The 13,257-nt window shown below is 41.5% G+C and overlaps 1 protein-coding gene across 1 annotated transcript in view; it reads left to right on the top strand.

Annotated features, from left to right (window-relative positions):
- Positions 1-13,257, top strand: part of ADCY2 (adenylate cyclase 2) — a 434,401-nt gene that overhangs the window by 289,802 nt on the left and 131,342 nt on the right. The window contains exons 5-6 of the mRNA XM_030813903.1: positions 6,731-6,879; positions 11,783-11,894. Of these exons, the coding sequence (XP_030669763.1) occupies positions 6,731-6,879; positions 11,783-11,894 (261 nt within the window). The remainder of the gene's footprint in view (positions 1-6,730; positions 6,880-11,782; positions 11,895-13,257) is intronic.

A 13,257-nucleotide genomic window follows, 5' to 3' on the forward strand; every position in this document is an offset into this window, starting at 1 on the left:
CTCATCTCCTTTTGTCAATGATATTATCAGCATCTCCACCTTGTCCTCCTCCTCAGAAGAAATCCAAAGGCTGGCGCCACCACCTGCCTGGCCTTCTGTACCTTATGTTAAGGGTTTTGGGCCAATGCCCAGGAGCGTGGTCTGTCTTCACCCATTCTCTCCCCAGTGTGCCTCCACTGGCATTGCCCGTGTCAGGCTGGATGGCATTGCTTACCTATGGATGGATACTCTTTGAGAGGCAAGTCAAATCAGACTTGGCTCCCCTCTAGAGCATTTTGCTTCTTCACTTTATGGTGTGTGAGTGTGGCAGTCATGTTTGCAGGATGAGATTCCCCTTTGGGTGATTTTCTCACACTGGTGCTGATCTGTGCTTGCTCAGGCTTTGCAGGTGCACCAGCCTGCAGGGCTTGACTTGGGTGCTGGTGTGCCACGAGGTGCCCTGTGCCTACTCCAGGGAGCACAGCTGCAGCTCTCATCCAATGACCTCCATAGACTCTTATCCAAGGATTGAATATTTTTCCACCTTTTGAGTGATTCTCATTTCCCTAGAGGCTCTATTTTGGAGAATTGAATTGACTGTTGATGATAAACAGTTCCAGTTTAGAAATACCAATTTACTGTCATCAGTGACCGTAGACATACTTTATAATTGGACTTGATTAGCACTTTCTTCTCTAACTGTTAACTGAAGAGTCATCGCATGTGAGTGATAATTTCATTCTTTCCAGCATCTTTTAACAATGTACTCTCTAAAAATGTTCTGGTCATCTCCTTGAAGCTGCAAATCCAGCTGGATGGAAAGAGCTGGCTGTGAAGCTGGAAGACGAGTTCCATCCAGTCTCAACTCGCAGGTGACAACCACCTGGCTTCACTCCCTTGGAGCCACATCTATGTCTGTTGTGCCTTTTTTTTTTTGTCAAAACATGTTTAAATCTAAATGATATTATATGTGACCAGGGTTTGTTAAGTGATAAAATAAGATATGCATGCAAGGAAAGCACTTGCTGTCTTATAAAAGGGTCACCTGATTTGCTGAAGTGCATCGTGACTTTAATATGCACAAAGCATTCCAGTTTTCTAGGCTGTGAAAGAAACAGGCTGACTTTCCCTCTGCACACAGATGTGAAAACACTGACCTTTAAAGTCACTCCTCAGTAATGTCAGCCCTTCTTCATCCTCCTCCCACAAGTCAGAGACACTGCAAGTAACATACGGCCCAGACTCAGCCTCCTCCCTGGGTGCTAGTTCTGGATCCCACTTGGAGTCTCCTTGCCCTCAGGCCATCTGGACTTGCAGTCTTCACCACCATGTGGGGATTTGAGCACTTGGGTTCTTTCCTCTGCGTGGTGCTAGTGGTTGGGCACTCGGGTGCAGCAGGATGTAGTCATCTCTAGGACGGTGGAAGGTAAGTTCCAGAAAGGGCCTCCCATGGTTCTTTGAAGAGCTGTGCTCTTACATGGACATGGAGGCCTTCAACTCCTTAGCCCAACAGACCTATTGTCCAGATGACCAAGCTGAGCCCCAAAGGCTGACCGATTTGGTTGAGGTGGCAGAGAAAGGGTGGAATCCCATCTTCTCCTACTTCAGAGCCGTTTCTACTGTGACGCCTTCTACTCTCCATCCCATGCGAATATGATGACCAATTTTTTTTTTTTTTTTGGTAAAAGTGAGAGAAAGATATAGCAAGATATTTCAAATAGTAAGAGTAAGAGTTTTAATTGATCGATATGAAGCAAAAATTCTACTGAGGGACCTAAGAGAAAAAGCTGAATTTTGTAATGGGAAACAGCAACAGTAGCAGTTGTTGGGAGAACGGGGTGATGAAGGCTGAGGCTGGAGGAGGACGGTTATTGTCTGAGACTTAGAGATGTGGAGCCTGCTGCAAGGGAAGATGCGTGATAGGAGCTGGAGGAGGTGCAGCATAGGCAACATTTTGTGTTGATGGACAACTAGCTTTTTGATACTGGAGGACGTTATTAAATGATTTCTGTTTCCTAAGTACATGGGTGAAGGAGCCACAGGTGGCCCAATGGCTGCTTAGGGATCTGGTGTTTGTCCACTCTGTTAGCTACTTTCTTTTAGAAGGAGAAAAACTTACAACATCCTTTCTGTTTATCCCATTGATTTAGCATCCTGATGTAATTGAGATTGCATTTAAAATAAGAATTAAAAAAGAAAAACTTAAAGATTCATATGAAAGGAGTGTTTCATTGTTATCCTCCCATTTGGAAAGTAAAGGAGCTTTAAGTATCTATTACATGCATGGTTTATTGAAGGAACAGGGTATCATATGTATTTCTATATCTTAGCTCAAAATTTAAGTACAAGTCTTCTTTGCTTCAATTGGATTTTCCTACCAATCGAAATAGTCTAAAAAAAGACATAAAATATAGTTACAATGTCTGCCTTGCTTCATTAGTTTAGAAACACTTCAGAGCTCAGATTGTTCTGAGCTTTGATCACTAGTACATTGAAATTTACTAAATTAACTCTGTATCTCTTATATCAGACATAATTTAAAAGAACAAGTTCTAAGAAAAATGTATTGCTAATGAATAATAATTGGAGGTTTAACAAAGGGATGTGTTAAATGGAACCCCCAAATCAAGGGCAAGGTATTAATCAGATAACCTTTGAATATGCCAGAATTAGACAAATTCTCAGTAGTTGCATGAGTTTTACTAGAAAGAGAAAGAAATGATAACCAGTGTGCCTCAATCAGTTTAATGACAACTTAATTTTTCAAAAGTATCCTTAAGGAATTTCTCCAACAAACTTGGGAAAATAGTGTAGCTAAGTTATACCCAGTATATTAAGCACTTAAGTGTGTGCGTTGCTTTCAGATAATTTGGCAGGGCACACAGCTACATTCGCAAAATGCTACAATATTAATGGAAGTATTGTCAGATTTTACAAATTGGGCTGAAATTTGTCATGTATGCCATAATAGTGGGCTTTTCCTTCAGATCAGAACATTTTTGAAGAGGAGAAAGACAAATTGAAAAGAAGGAGTCTTGCTTCACCACTTTTGAGCTCAGGCTTTTTTTGGAAACTCATTCAATTGCCCAGCACTGTGATCACCTAGAGGGCATATGCACACTCAAAGCATGGACCCTGAGCTGTCACCAGGTGCGGTGCTATCTACCATCCACCAGTGGTACCAGCATTGAATGATAGGGGGAAGGCTTGAGTTCTTTTATTAGGCTGGGTGGCAGTTACCAACAGCTTCATTTCAGTCTAAATTCACATGGATTCTTTAACATTTCCAACAGAAGAAAAAATTCTTGTTTTGTACAACATATGAAGTTTACTTTCTATATTTTTTAAACCACCTATTAAAAGTCAGTCATCCTTCTACATTTGGGTCTAAAATAAAGATTTTAACTTACATTTGGTTGTTAAATGAGGCTCTGGGTGTGGAAAAGGATTACTATATTTGATTCTCTTTTTTTGATCCTAGAATCTGTATCTTTCATGAAGGACCGGCTCTGTGTGATTTGGGGTTTAGCATAATCTTATTACAGAATATAGGAGGAGGAGAGACGATGCTTGGAAAAGTCTGTTAGGTTTACCACAAGCAGATCCTAAGACAAGGGTCTGGGTACAGTAATTTAGTTGGGAAGTGGTTCTCTTTAGCAGGGTGAGGGCGTGGGACCATGAGGTCGGCTCCCTCCAAAGAGGGAGGTCAGCTCATGAAAGGGGCCGATGGTGGAAGCAGGGCTCAGTCTTGCCTGGGACTCTCTGAGCAATGTGCCGACCATGCTCAGATTTCTCACTGAGGGATGTTGATGCAAAAGCTGGAGTATTTATTCATCAGCTATCTCTTCATTAGTGGACACACAGGAAACCATACATTCAGTAAGGAACAATCTACAGTGACCCCCAAGCAAGGAAGAAGGGAATATGAGTAGGATATTGGCAGCCTCAGCTATAAGAAGCATAGCTAGAAACTCATGTAAACACTGGGAAAGTTGACTGATTGTTTTAAATTCAATGGAAGATGGTATTGAATCCTCGTACATACAGGTTATCATCATAAGCTCTGTTAATGGAGAGTTATGTACACTGAGCACCTGTGGCTTGGTGCATTTCATCTTGTCTCAGCCTTTGACTTGTTACCCATCAGAAAGAGTACAAAATGGGTTTTAACCTAATCAAGCTAATCTTAAGACATCTCTGTAGATGCACAGATGCTACTGGGATTTCTAAATAGATAGCCTAGATCCAGACCCATAATTATTTATAGTTTACATGTTAATATTCCTTATCACTGCTTCAGAAGTTAACATTTGTTTTCAACATCTACTTGCTTTGATTATGACAGATTCAATGGGAAACCTCAAAGCCACATGCCTCCCTTCTCCTATCAGGGGCTCCTCTGTTCATGTCTGAGGATATGACCAGACAGATCTCCTGATATTTTGTTTTGTTTTGTTTTGTTTTTGTTTTTGAAACAGAGTCTCGCTCTGTTGCCCATGCTGGAATGCAGTAGCACAATCTCGGCTCACTGCAACCTCTGCCTCCTGGATTCAAGTGATTCTCCTGCCTCAGCCTCCTGAGCAGCTGGGACTACAGGTGCCTGCCACCATGCCCAGCTAATTTTTTTTATTTTCAGTAGAGATAGGGTTTCACCATGTTGGCCAGGCTGATCTCGAACTCCTGACCAGGCTTTGATCAGCCTTCCAAAGTGCTGGGACTACAGGTGTCAGCCACCGCGCCTGACCAGGTCTTTGATGTTTGTGGATAGAAATTTCACACTTTCCTCACCAGCTTTCCTCTATTGGTATGAATAGACTTTGGATATTATAACTCCTTTGTATGTAATATTTTGGCCTCACACCCAATTATTCCATCTATTAATCAATAAACAGAAAGAATAGGAAGTAACCACCCACAGAGTGCCTCGCTGTAGTGTACACTCAGGACCTGCAGAAATGGAATTCAATGGAGGCAATACTAGCAGAACTCAATCCCTAAACTTACAGGACAACTTCTATCTGCTAAACACTTCCATGGGCACATCACGAGTTTGATTACCTTTAGAGTTTCCCAAAGGTCTAACCATTTCATGAGTCACAGAGGCCAAAGCATAGAGAAATTGAAGAAAAGTGGCAAGTTTATGCATTTTGGGGGTGAGTAGCCAAGTGTGAGTAGATGATGGAGTAGTTCTTTATATCAAGATGATGAAAGTTAGCAATAGAAACACATTAACTTAGAACAAACCCCCTGGTTTTTTCAAGTGGGCTCTGAGACGAGAGCGGGATCAGGCCATGCCCTTTCAAAAGCGCTAATGGTAAATCAAAGAAGAATGCGACAGGGTCTCTGGTATAATATCATTCATATCATTCATAAGGCTTCAACACACAATGCACTTGCTGTCAGACGAGACTAGATGGACAGGCTGGGGTTTGGAGGAAGCCTAATGCCTGACTCTTGGGAAACAGAAGGGCAACTGAAGCAGAGCAGTCTCTGCCTCCTTCTTTAATTTACCATTAGTGCTTTTCAAAGGGCATGACATTTATTGGTCAAAGATGGATACTTCCTGAATAAATGAATAAGCGAATGAATGAATGAACAAATGATCAATGCTCAGTTATGCCAGTACATGGAGAAGCTAGCTTCTATACACTGAGCTTCCCCCATGAGCACATACTGTGTTTTCTGTTGCCTTTGCCCTTGTCTTTCCATGGAGGGATGAGCCGGGAGGAGGATCATCCCATCTGCATCAGAATGCACTCCTGACCCACCCTCAGCTCTCTCAGTGGAAGTTTCTAACGCCACCAAAGCGATGTGCACTAAGAGTGGACTAAGAGATAGACACCTGGCCCTGTGAACCTGGAAGCAAATCCGAGCTTCCCCTCCTCCCCTAATCCCTCATCAGCTTACCAAAAAAAGAAAAAGAGAAAGAGAGACAATGTGATAGATAAAGATGTGATAGATAAAGTGTTTCATTGAACAAATATTTGTTTATCAACATTGAGTATCAGTTGCTAAACTCTACAATAGCTAAAGAATATGATGCTTTCTAAAATGAATTAACATTAAAATACTCCAGGATGGATATATGCCCTGAAGATTACCCTTCTGTTATACTATTCCTCCAAAAACTATTGTGTATTTTCATTGAGGAGAATGAGAAAATGCCACTCTAACTAAAATAAGTTTATGTTAAAATGGGTACAATATTGTTTGCTAATATTTATTGTTTCCTGGACTTACTGAATATAAAGACCAAAAGTACTCAAAAAGCTCATATGAAATCTTTGAAAGTATCTTATTTAAGAAATGTGGAATAAGTGGAATATCAGCTGTCTTTCTTAAGTGCAATAAAGCTAGTATTTTAGCTCAGAAATGAACATGCGGGCGAAAAATGAGTGTTTTCTATCTTAGACTGACCAGTGGTTTCTGAAATTTTAATATTGTTTCTGCTTTGCTACTTTAAAATCAAAATAGATTAAAAAATCTTTGGGGAAATAACTTTGTTTTCCTTTATTCTTCATACTGAAGAACACACACTTAGAATTCAATAAATAATAAATAATATAATCATACAGTCTGACCTTAGAAAATCTCTTTATTCCCAATATATATTTCTAGAATCTGTATTTTAGCTTCTAGGAAAGAATTCCCAAATTGGCCTACCTACAAATCAGTGAGGATCTCCAAGGTTATTTGGTCATCCCCCGAGGTGTCTGAGAGACATTTGTTCCTCCTTCCCCACCTTGTCCAGGAGCGGCTTCTGCTCTCCCTGCTGCCTGCCCACATCGCCATGGAGATGAAAGCAGAGATCATCCAGAGGCTGCAGGGCCCCAAGGCGGGCCAGATGGAGAACACAAATAACTTCCACAACCTCTATGTGAAGCGGCATACCAACGTGAGGTACGACGCTGTGCTTGCTCCTTGGCTGGTCTGGGAGTCTGTGTGCCTGACTGGAGACATTTTGCCTGGGATCTCACACCTCATATCACCATCTCTCCTTTGTGACAGTGGATCCTTTGCAGGGGAAATAATCACACAGATTCTGCCATCCCACTCGCCTGTTCCTGCCTCTCGGGGCCTTCACATTAAGATGAGAAAATTACGATGCTGTTTGCTGTGTTGGATTGAGTTGTCCTTCACAGCCCTGGCTTCTGTAGCCAAGCATCCATCACAGAAAGGAGTGAGGGGGACAGCGGGGTCTTCATTCTGGAAACCCCGTGGTCAGATTGCAGTAAGATTGGAGGGAGAGTCTGTGGGATTTCCAGGCACAAGACTGAGTCCTCCAAATAGACTTTGCAGGAGCAGGGCCTCTGTGAAGACAACACATCCCAGGGAAGCTGGGTGTTCTTCTCTCCCTCAGTATGATGAGTTTCTCAGGTCTGGAAGACCAATGACCAAAGTCACAGAACAGTGATTTGCACCTTAGTTAATTCACTGTGAAAGTTACTGCTTTTCTGAGACTGGTATACTCATATCTACTTCCCGGGAGTCATTCTGGGAATTACAGTGCCTAGAAAACTAACATATTCTCATCATGGGATTATAGTAGGGAAGGAGATTGTTGTGGGGCTTCTGTCTCCCATGAGCTCTAGAGAGAAACTGTGAGGAGGCCTCACTTCAGGCTGGAGAGGATCGTCACTCCCATTTCTCTCCTGTCCCTGTCTCCAAGCCACAGCAGAGCGAGGCCCACCCAGACCATCTCGATTTCTGTGCCCCTCCCATTCCCAGTACCACTTCTTTTGGGAGTTTGTTCTTTCATTCACTCAGTATGTTAATACACTGCTTTGCATTCTAGCTGGGAGTATTTGTCCATTCTTGCACTGCTATAAAAAAACTACCTGAGACTGGGTAATTTATAAAGAAAAGAGATTTAATTGACTCATAGTTCTGCGGGCTGTACAGGAAGCATGGCTGGGGAGGCCTCAGGAAACTTATAACCACGGCAGAAGGTGAAGGGCAAGCAGGCACGTTTTACGTGTCCAGAGAAGGAGAAAGAGAGGGAAGGGGAAGGTGCCATACACTTTTAAACATACCTCTTGAGAACTCACTCACTATCACAAGAACAGCAAGGGGGAAATCTACTCCTCTGGCCCAATCACCTTCCAGGCCCCTCCTCCAACACTGGGGATTACAATTCAACATGAGATTTGGGTGGTGATACAAATTCAAACCATGTCACTGAGTCATCACCATAAGTAACCTGTGCATGTATCTGACCTCATCTGTTATGTTTTGATGGTCTTAGTTTAGTCGTTAGAGTTTTTAGAAGAGGGGCCAGGCTGCTTCAGTTCTAGGTTTTTTGAAGCTTGTTAATGAGAAACAAATTTAACTGTTACTTAAAGACATTGCTAGGACAAATCTCATTTGACACTAGATTTTAGATTAGCTATATAATACCCAAGCATACACAGATGTCAGTGTGGTATAGGAAACTCATATCAGGAAAGAGGTAACAGAAACATATTTGTGTGTGAATGGCAACTAAGGAAGCACGACTGGATGGATACGTGATAGTAAAAACTAAATACATTTAAAGAAAGTTCACACATGTTAAGGAGTAAAATTATTTAAAATACTGGTTTGCCTTCAGGTTTGTGAGCGTTTTGCCTATATAATTATAGAAGAAACATTTAGTTATCTAAGTGTATTATGCTATTAATGGCTCTTGCTAGCCTTAAATGTCTGAAATTCAGCAATGCCCCTCCCATCTTGGGAAATATTTTTAAGTCACTTTTTGACCACTCAAGTGTACCTGGCCCCTTGGCCTTGTCCTCCCACTTAAAGAATTTTCCCATGCCTTTGTCTCATGACATTGCATTCCCTTAGTTTTCTTCTGACAATCTGTTTTGTTCTTTTCGTTTCCCTAAATCAAGTCTCTCCTGTAAATGAGAGTATGTTGGGGGCTCTCTCTTATCTCCTCTCAGTTTCTCTCCAGTCCTCTTCCAGGACTTTAATTCCCACCTAAATGATGCACATACACAGGCCTCAACCATAGCTTTCCATACTCATCTACTTAATGTGCATCTAAGACACCACCATCGAGCACAGCACAACCAAAGTTGGACTAGTCACCTTCCCCTACACACTTGTTTTGATTTGCACAAACCTAGATTTCTGAACTCTATTGCTCAGCCAGAAATAGGATCTTCATCTTCAATGCTTCCCTCTCCCAGACAACCCCCGCTACATCAAATTAGTGACAAATCTAGTTCATTCTTCTTCCTATCTCCCACATCTGTCCACTTCTATTTCATTACATTATAGACCTTCAGTGGGGCTCTCCAGGGTTCCAAGGATATCGTTCTAACTGACCTGCGTCCAGGTTGCAACGGCAGTAGTGATCTTTCTAAAGTGGCAATATGGTCAGGCTCTAGGTGGGGTTTTCTTCCTCTATGGTCCCATAAGTACACTGTGCTTTCTCTACCATAATCCTTTGCAGCTTTGTACCTTGCATCACAATTGCCTGCTTTTTTTTTTTTTTTTTTTTTTTGAGACAGAGTCTCACTCTCACCCAGGCTGGAGTGCAGTGGTGCAATCTCGGCTCACTGCAACTTCTGCCTCCCGGGTTCAAGCAATTCTCCTGCTTCAGCCTCACAAGTAGCTGGGATTACAGGCACCTGCCACCATGCCTGGCTAATTTTTTTGTGTTTTGTAGTAGAGACGGGGTTTCACCATGTTGGCCAAGCTGGTTTCGAACTCCTGGCCTCAGGTGATCCACCCACCTTGGCCTCCCAAAGTGCTGGGATTGCAGGCGTGAGCCACCACGCCCAGCCACCTGCTTACTTTTTTAATCCCTTTGCTGCAAAATAACCTCTGGACCAGCTTAAGCTATCTACAGGCAGCCTATCTCAGAGCTGCTTTGTTCACGGTAAGTTTTGAGCACAAGAAGCACTGTGGATGATGTGAGCAAGAAGGAAATGGAGTCAACTGCCCATCCACACATGCTACCTGCCGATACTGCTTTGAATCAGGGACTCTTTCTCTGAGCGCGCATCGTTCATCCTTCCTCTTGCACAATGGCTCAGCACTTGTGATCCCTGCCACTATAAGTCAGCATGGAAGAAATAGGGATGATTTCTAGGGGATCATCTTAACAGAGTGGAGGGTAAAGCTGCCCTAGAAACCCTGATTTTCCTGTAAGCATCAGAGGTCTCCCACAGGTCGTGTCCATCAACAGAGGAGCAAGTATTTCCTCTAAGGTGCAGCCACACAACCTGGGCTTAGCGGAAGGAGCAGAGTACGGCCAACATCAGAGTCCTGCCCTGCTCTGGCTGAGACCCTGCTGACTGGTGCCCCTTTTTGTACTTTTTTTATTGTTGTAAAATATGCATAGCATAACATTTACAATTGCAATCGATTTTAAGTGCACAGTTCAGTTGGATCACGGACACTTACATTGTTCTACAACCATCAATATTATCCATCTCCAGAACTTTTTCTTCATCCCAAACTAAAGCTCCGAACCCATTAAGCAACAACTCCACACCTCCCTGTCCCCCAAGTCCCAGGCAACCGCCGTTCTAGTTTCTGTCCCTATGGTTTGACTATACTGTGTGCCTCATATATGTAGAATAATACAGTATTTGTTCTTTGTACCTGGCTTATTTTACTTAGCATAAGGTTTTCAGGAGTTTCAGCACATGTCAGAGTTTCATTTCTTTTAAAGGCTGCCTGATATTCCATTGTATGGATAGACCACATTTTGTTTATTCATCCATCTGTCGATGGACCTTGGGTTTGCTTCCATCTTTTGGCTGTTGTGAATACTACAGCTGTGAACATTCATGTACAAGTATCTATTCAAGTTCCTGATTTCAGATCTTTGGATATATACCCAGAAGTGGCACTGCTGAATCATACGGTATTTTGTTTAACTTTTTTGAGGACTGAACATATTGTTTTTCAGAGTGGCTGCATCATTTTACCTTCCCACCAGCAACACACATGTACTCCAGTTTCTCCAGGTTCTCATCCACAACCATTATTTGTATGTTTTATAAGAGCCATCCTAATGGCTGTGAAATAGTAGTTGTTTTTGTTCTGTGGGACATCTTAAGTCATACATATTCACTTTGTGAATCTCAAACCACCTGCAGAAATTTAGGCTTCTTTATAAGAGCTTGATACAAATCAGAAACATGTTATTGTGTAGGAAAAGTTGCAGTGCACACACAGTTGCTGTGTTTTGCTATTTTAAACACATAAAACGCTCTGAGGAATCTCACACTCGCCTTCCCTAGTGTGTACATCCCATGAAGGGAGCTGCTCTGTCATTTCCTAAGAGCGACCTTCGCGGCCTCCTCACTGTCCAATCTGCCCCTACTCTTCTGTGTCATAACACTGTCTCCTTTTCCTTTGTAACCCTTTTTATGATTTGTAATTGGACATTTGTTGATGTTCACATTTGTTCAATACATCCTCCCAGCTAAATTCTGAACGTCAGGAAGATATTCCATGTCTGCTTCATCCTGGCAGATAGGAAGGACTCCAGAATCATTTAAGTAATCTTTTATAAAAAGAGGATTATTTTTCCAGGTTCTTCTTTGACTCAATATAAACAGAATTTTTAAAAATTATTTTGCTGCTTCACTCCCTATCTTAACTACAAAAGTTTAACCTCCAAAAATGTTTAACAAGTTTAAAAAATGTTTATATATTCTTAATCCAAGAAAATGACATCTTACTCATGAAAATATAAAGTATAAACAAAATTACATGATTTTAATGGAAAAATTATTACTACTTTCTTAAAAAAATGTATAAACTGGAAAACTCTGTCTCCTCGCCTCCTTTCTTCCCACAGCATCTTATACGCTGACATCGTTGGCTTTACCCGGTTGGCAAGTGACTGCTCCCCGGGAGAACTTGTCCACATGCTGAATGAGCTCTTTGGAAAGTTTGATCAAATTGCAAAGGTGAGTATTATGGATTCTCTTCCTCTCTGAAGATTTCTAAACTCTTGGTTTTGTTTTTCTTCATCCACCTATCAATAGTTTACTTTTTCATAAAAGCATCCTTTAGGAACGTTGTTTGTAAAAGTTGTTGGATTTCTTTGCTATTGATCTTTCATAAGCCTCAAACCTGTCTCAGGGATGAAAAACGCCATGGCATATCATTATCACGTTTTTATCTATTTTAAAACTTCCCCTTATGTATAATTCAGCACACATATAATAAATACATTCCAGGCAGTGAGATTCCATTTGCAAATCCCTCTGCATGGTATTATTTTAAGGTGCTCTTTTAGGCATTTCCATGTCAAGGATCTGGTAGGATCATTTCCACTCCTCTAGTTGCCAACATCCTCTATTCCTATTGTTAAGCAGGACCCTGGAAGAGCTCCTGAAATAGAATGCATATCTTCCATGCAAAGCATTCAATTACTCTTGTCTCATTTTTATCCTTTGATTCTTGTGCCACTTAAACAGAAATGGAAGTTTAGTGTCTTCCATTCATATGCTCTTTCATGGGAAATTTCACAGATAGGAAATGACGTGAAACCGTCTGAAACCACACTAGATCCTATTATTTATTAGAACTGCCACAGTTGCTGGTGGCAATATCAATGACAAAAAGTTTCTTCCCGCAAGCCCTGTACTTCTCATTAAATGTTTCTGGTCAATTCTCTCTTTGAATTGTTCCCAACAACAACAACAAAAATGCTTCATTATGTCTACTAATATCAGTTATTTAGCTATGGAAGAATAGGTCCTAAATTTAGTTCACTGTGTGATTTAGATCACTTTTAAACAAGACAGAACATTCCAGCTGAGTCTCTTAGGAAGAAATCTGGCTTTCAGATGTTAGCATGATCATTCTTGGCCCAAACTCCCCAAGGTTTTTGCCTTCTGTAGTTCCACGGACCATGACAGCTCTCACTGGAGATTGTAAAAAATCAGTAAAAGCACAGCTCTGCTTCCTTCCTTTACCAAGCCAAAGGAAGGGGGTGAGTTTTGTGGGTGTTCATTTATAAGAAAAGAAAGGTTTGAAATTTAAATGATGTCTTAAATTTTGAATTAATAAAAGGTCATTTTTGTTGGACTACCTATTCATGTTAGGAAGAAATGTTTCAATCTTGGCTGGGAACAGCATAACTCCAGTGCTCAGATGACATTCTCTCCTCTACATGCCTGTCTCGGTGAACAAATTTCCCCTTCTTAGAGGATAAGGGCCCACTCAATTCAAGTTCTACTTCCTCTTAAGTAATTAAATCTGCAACAGCCCTATTGCCAAATAGGTTCACATTCACAGGTATCAGGACTGACTTTAACATGTGAA

This window comes from Nomascus leucogenys, chromosome 6 (genome assembly GCF_006542625.1).
Source record: "Nomascus leucogenys isolate Asia chromosome 6, Asia_NLE_v1, whole genome shotgun sequence".
Taxonomy (NCBI): domain Eukaryota; kingdom Metazoa; phylum Chordata; class Mammalia; order Primates; family Hylobatidae; genus Nomascus; species Nomascus leucogenys.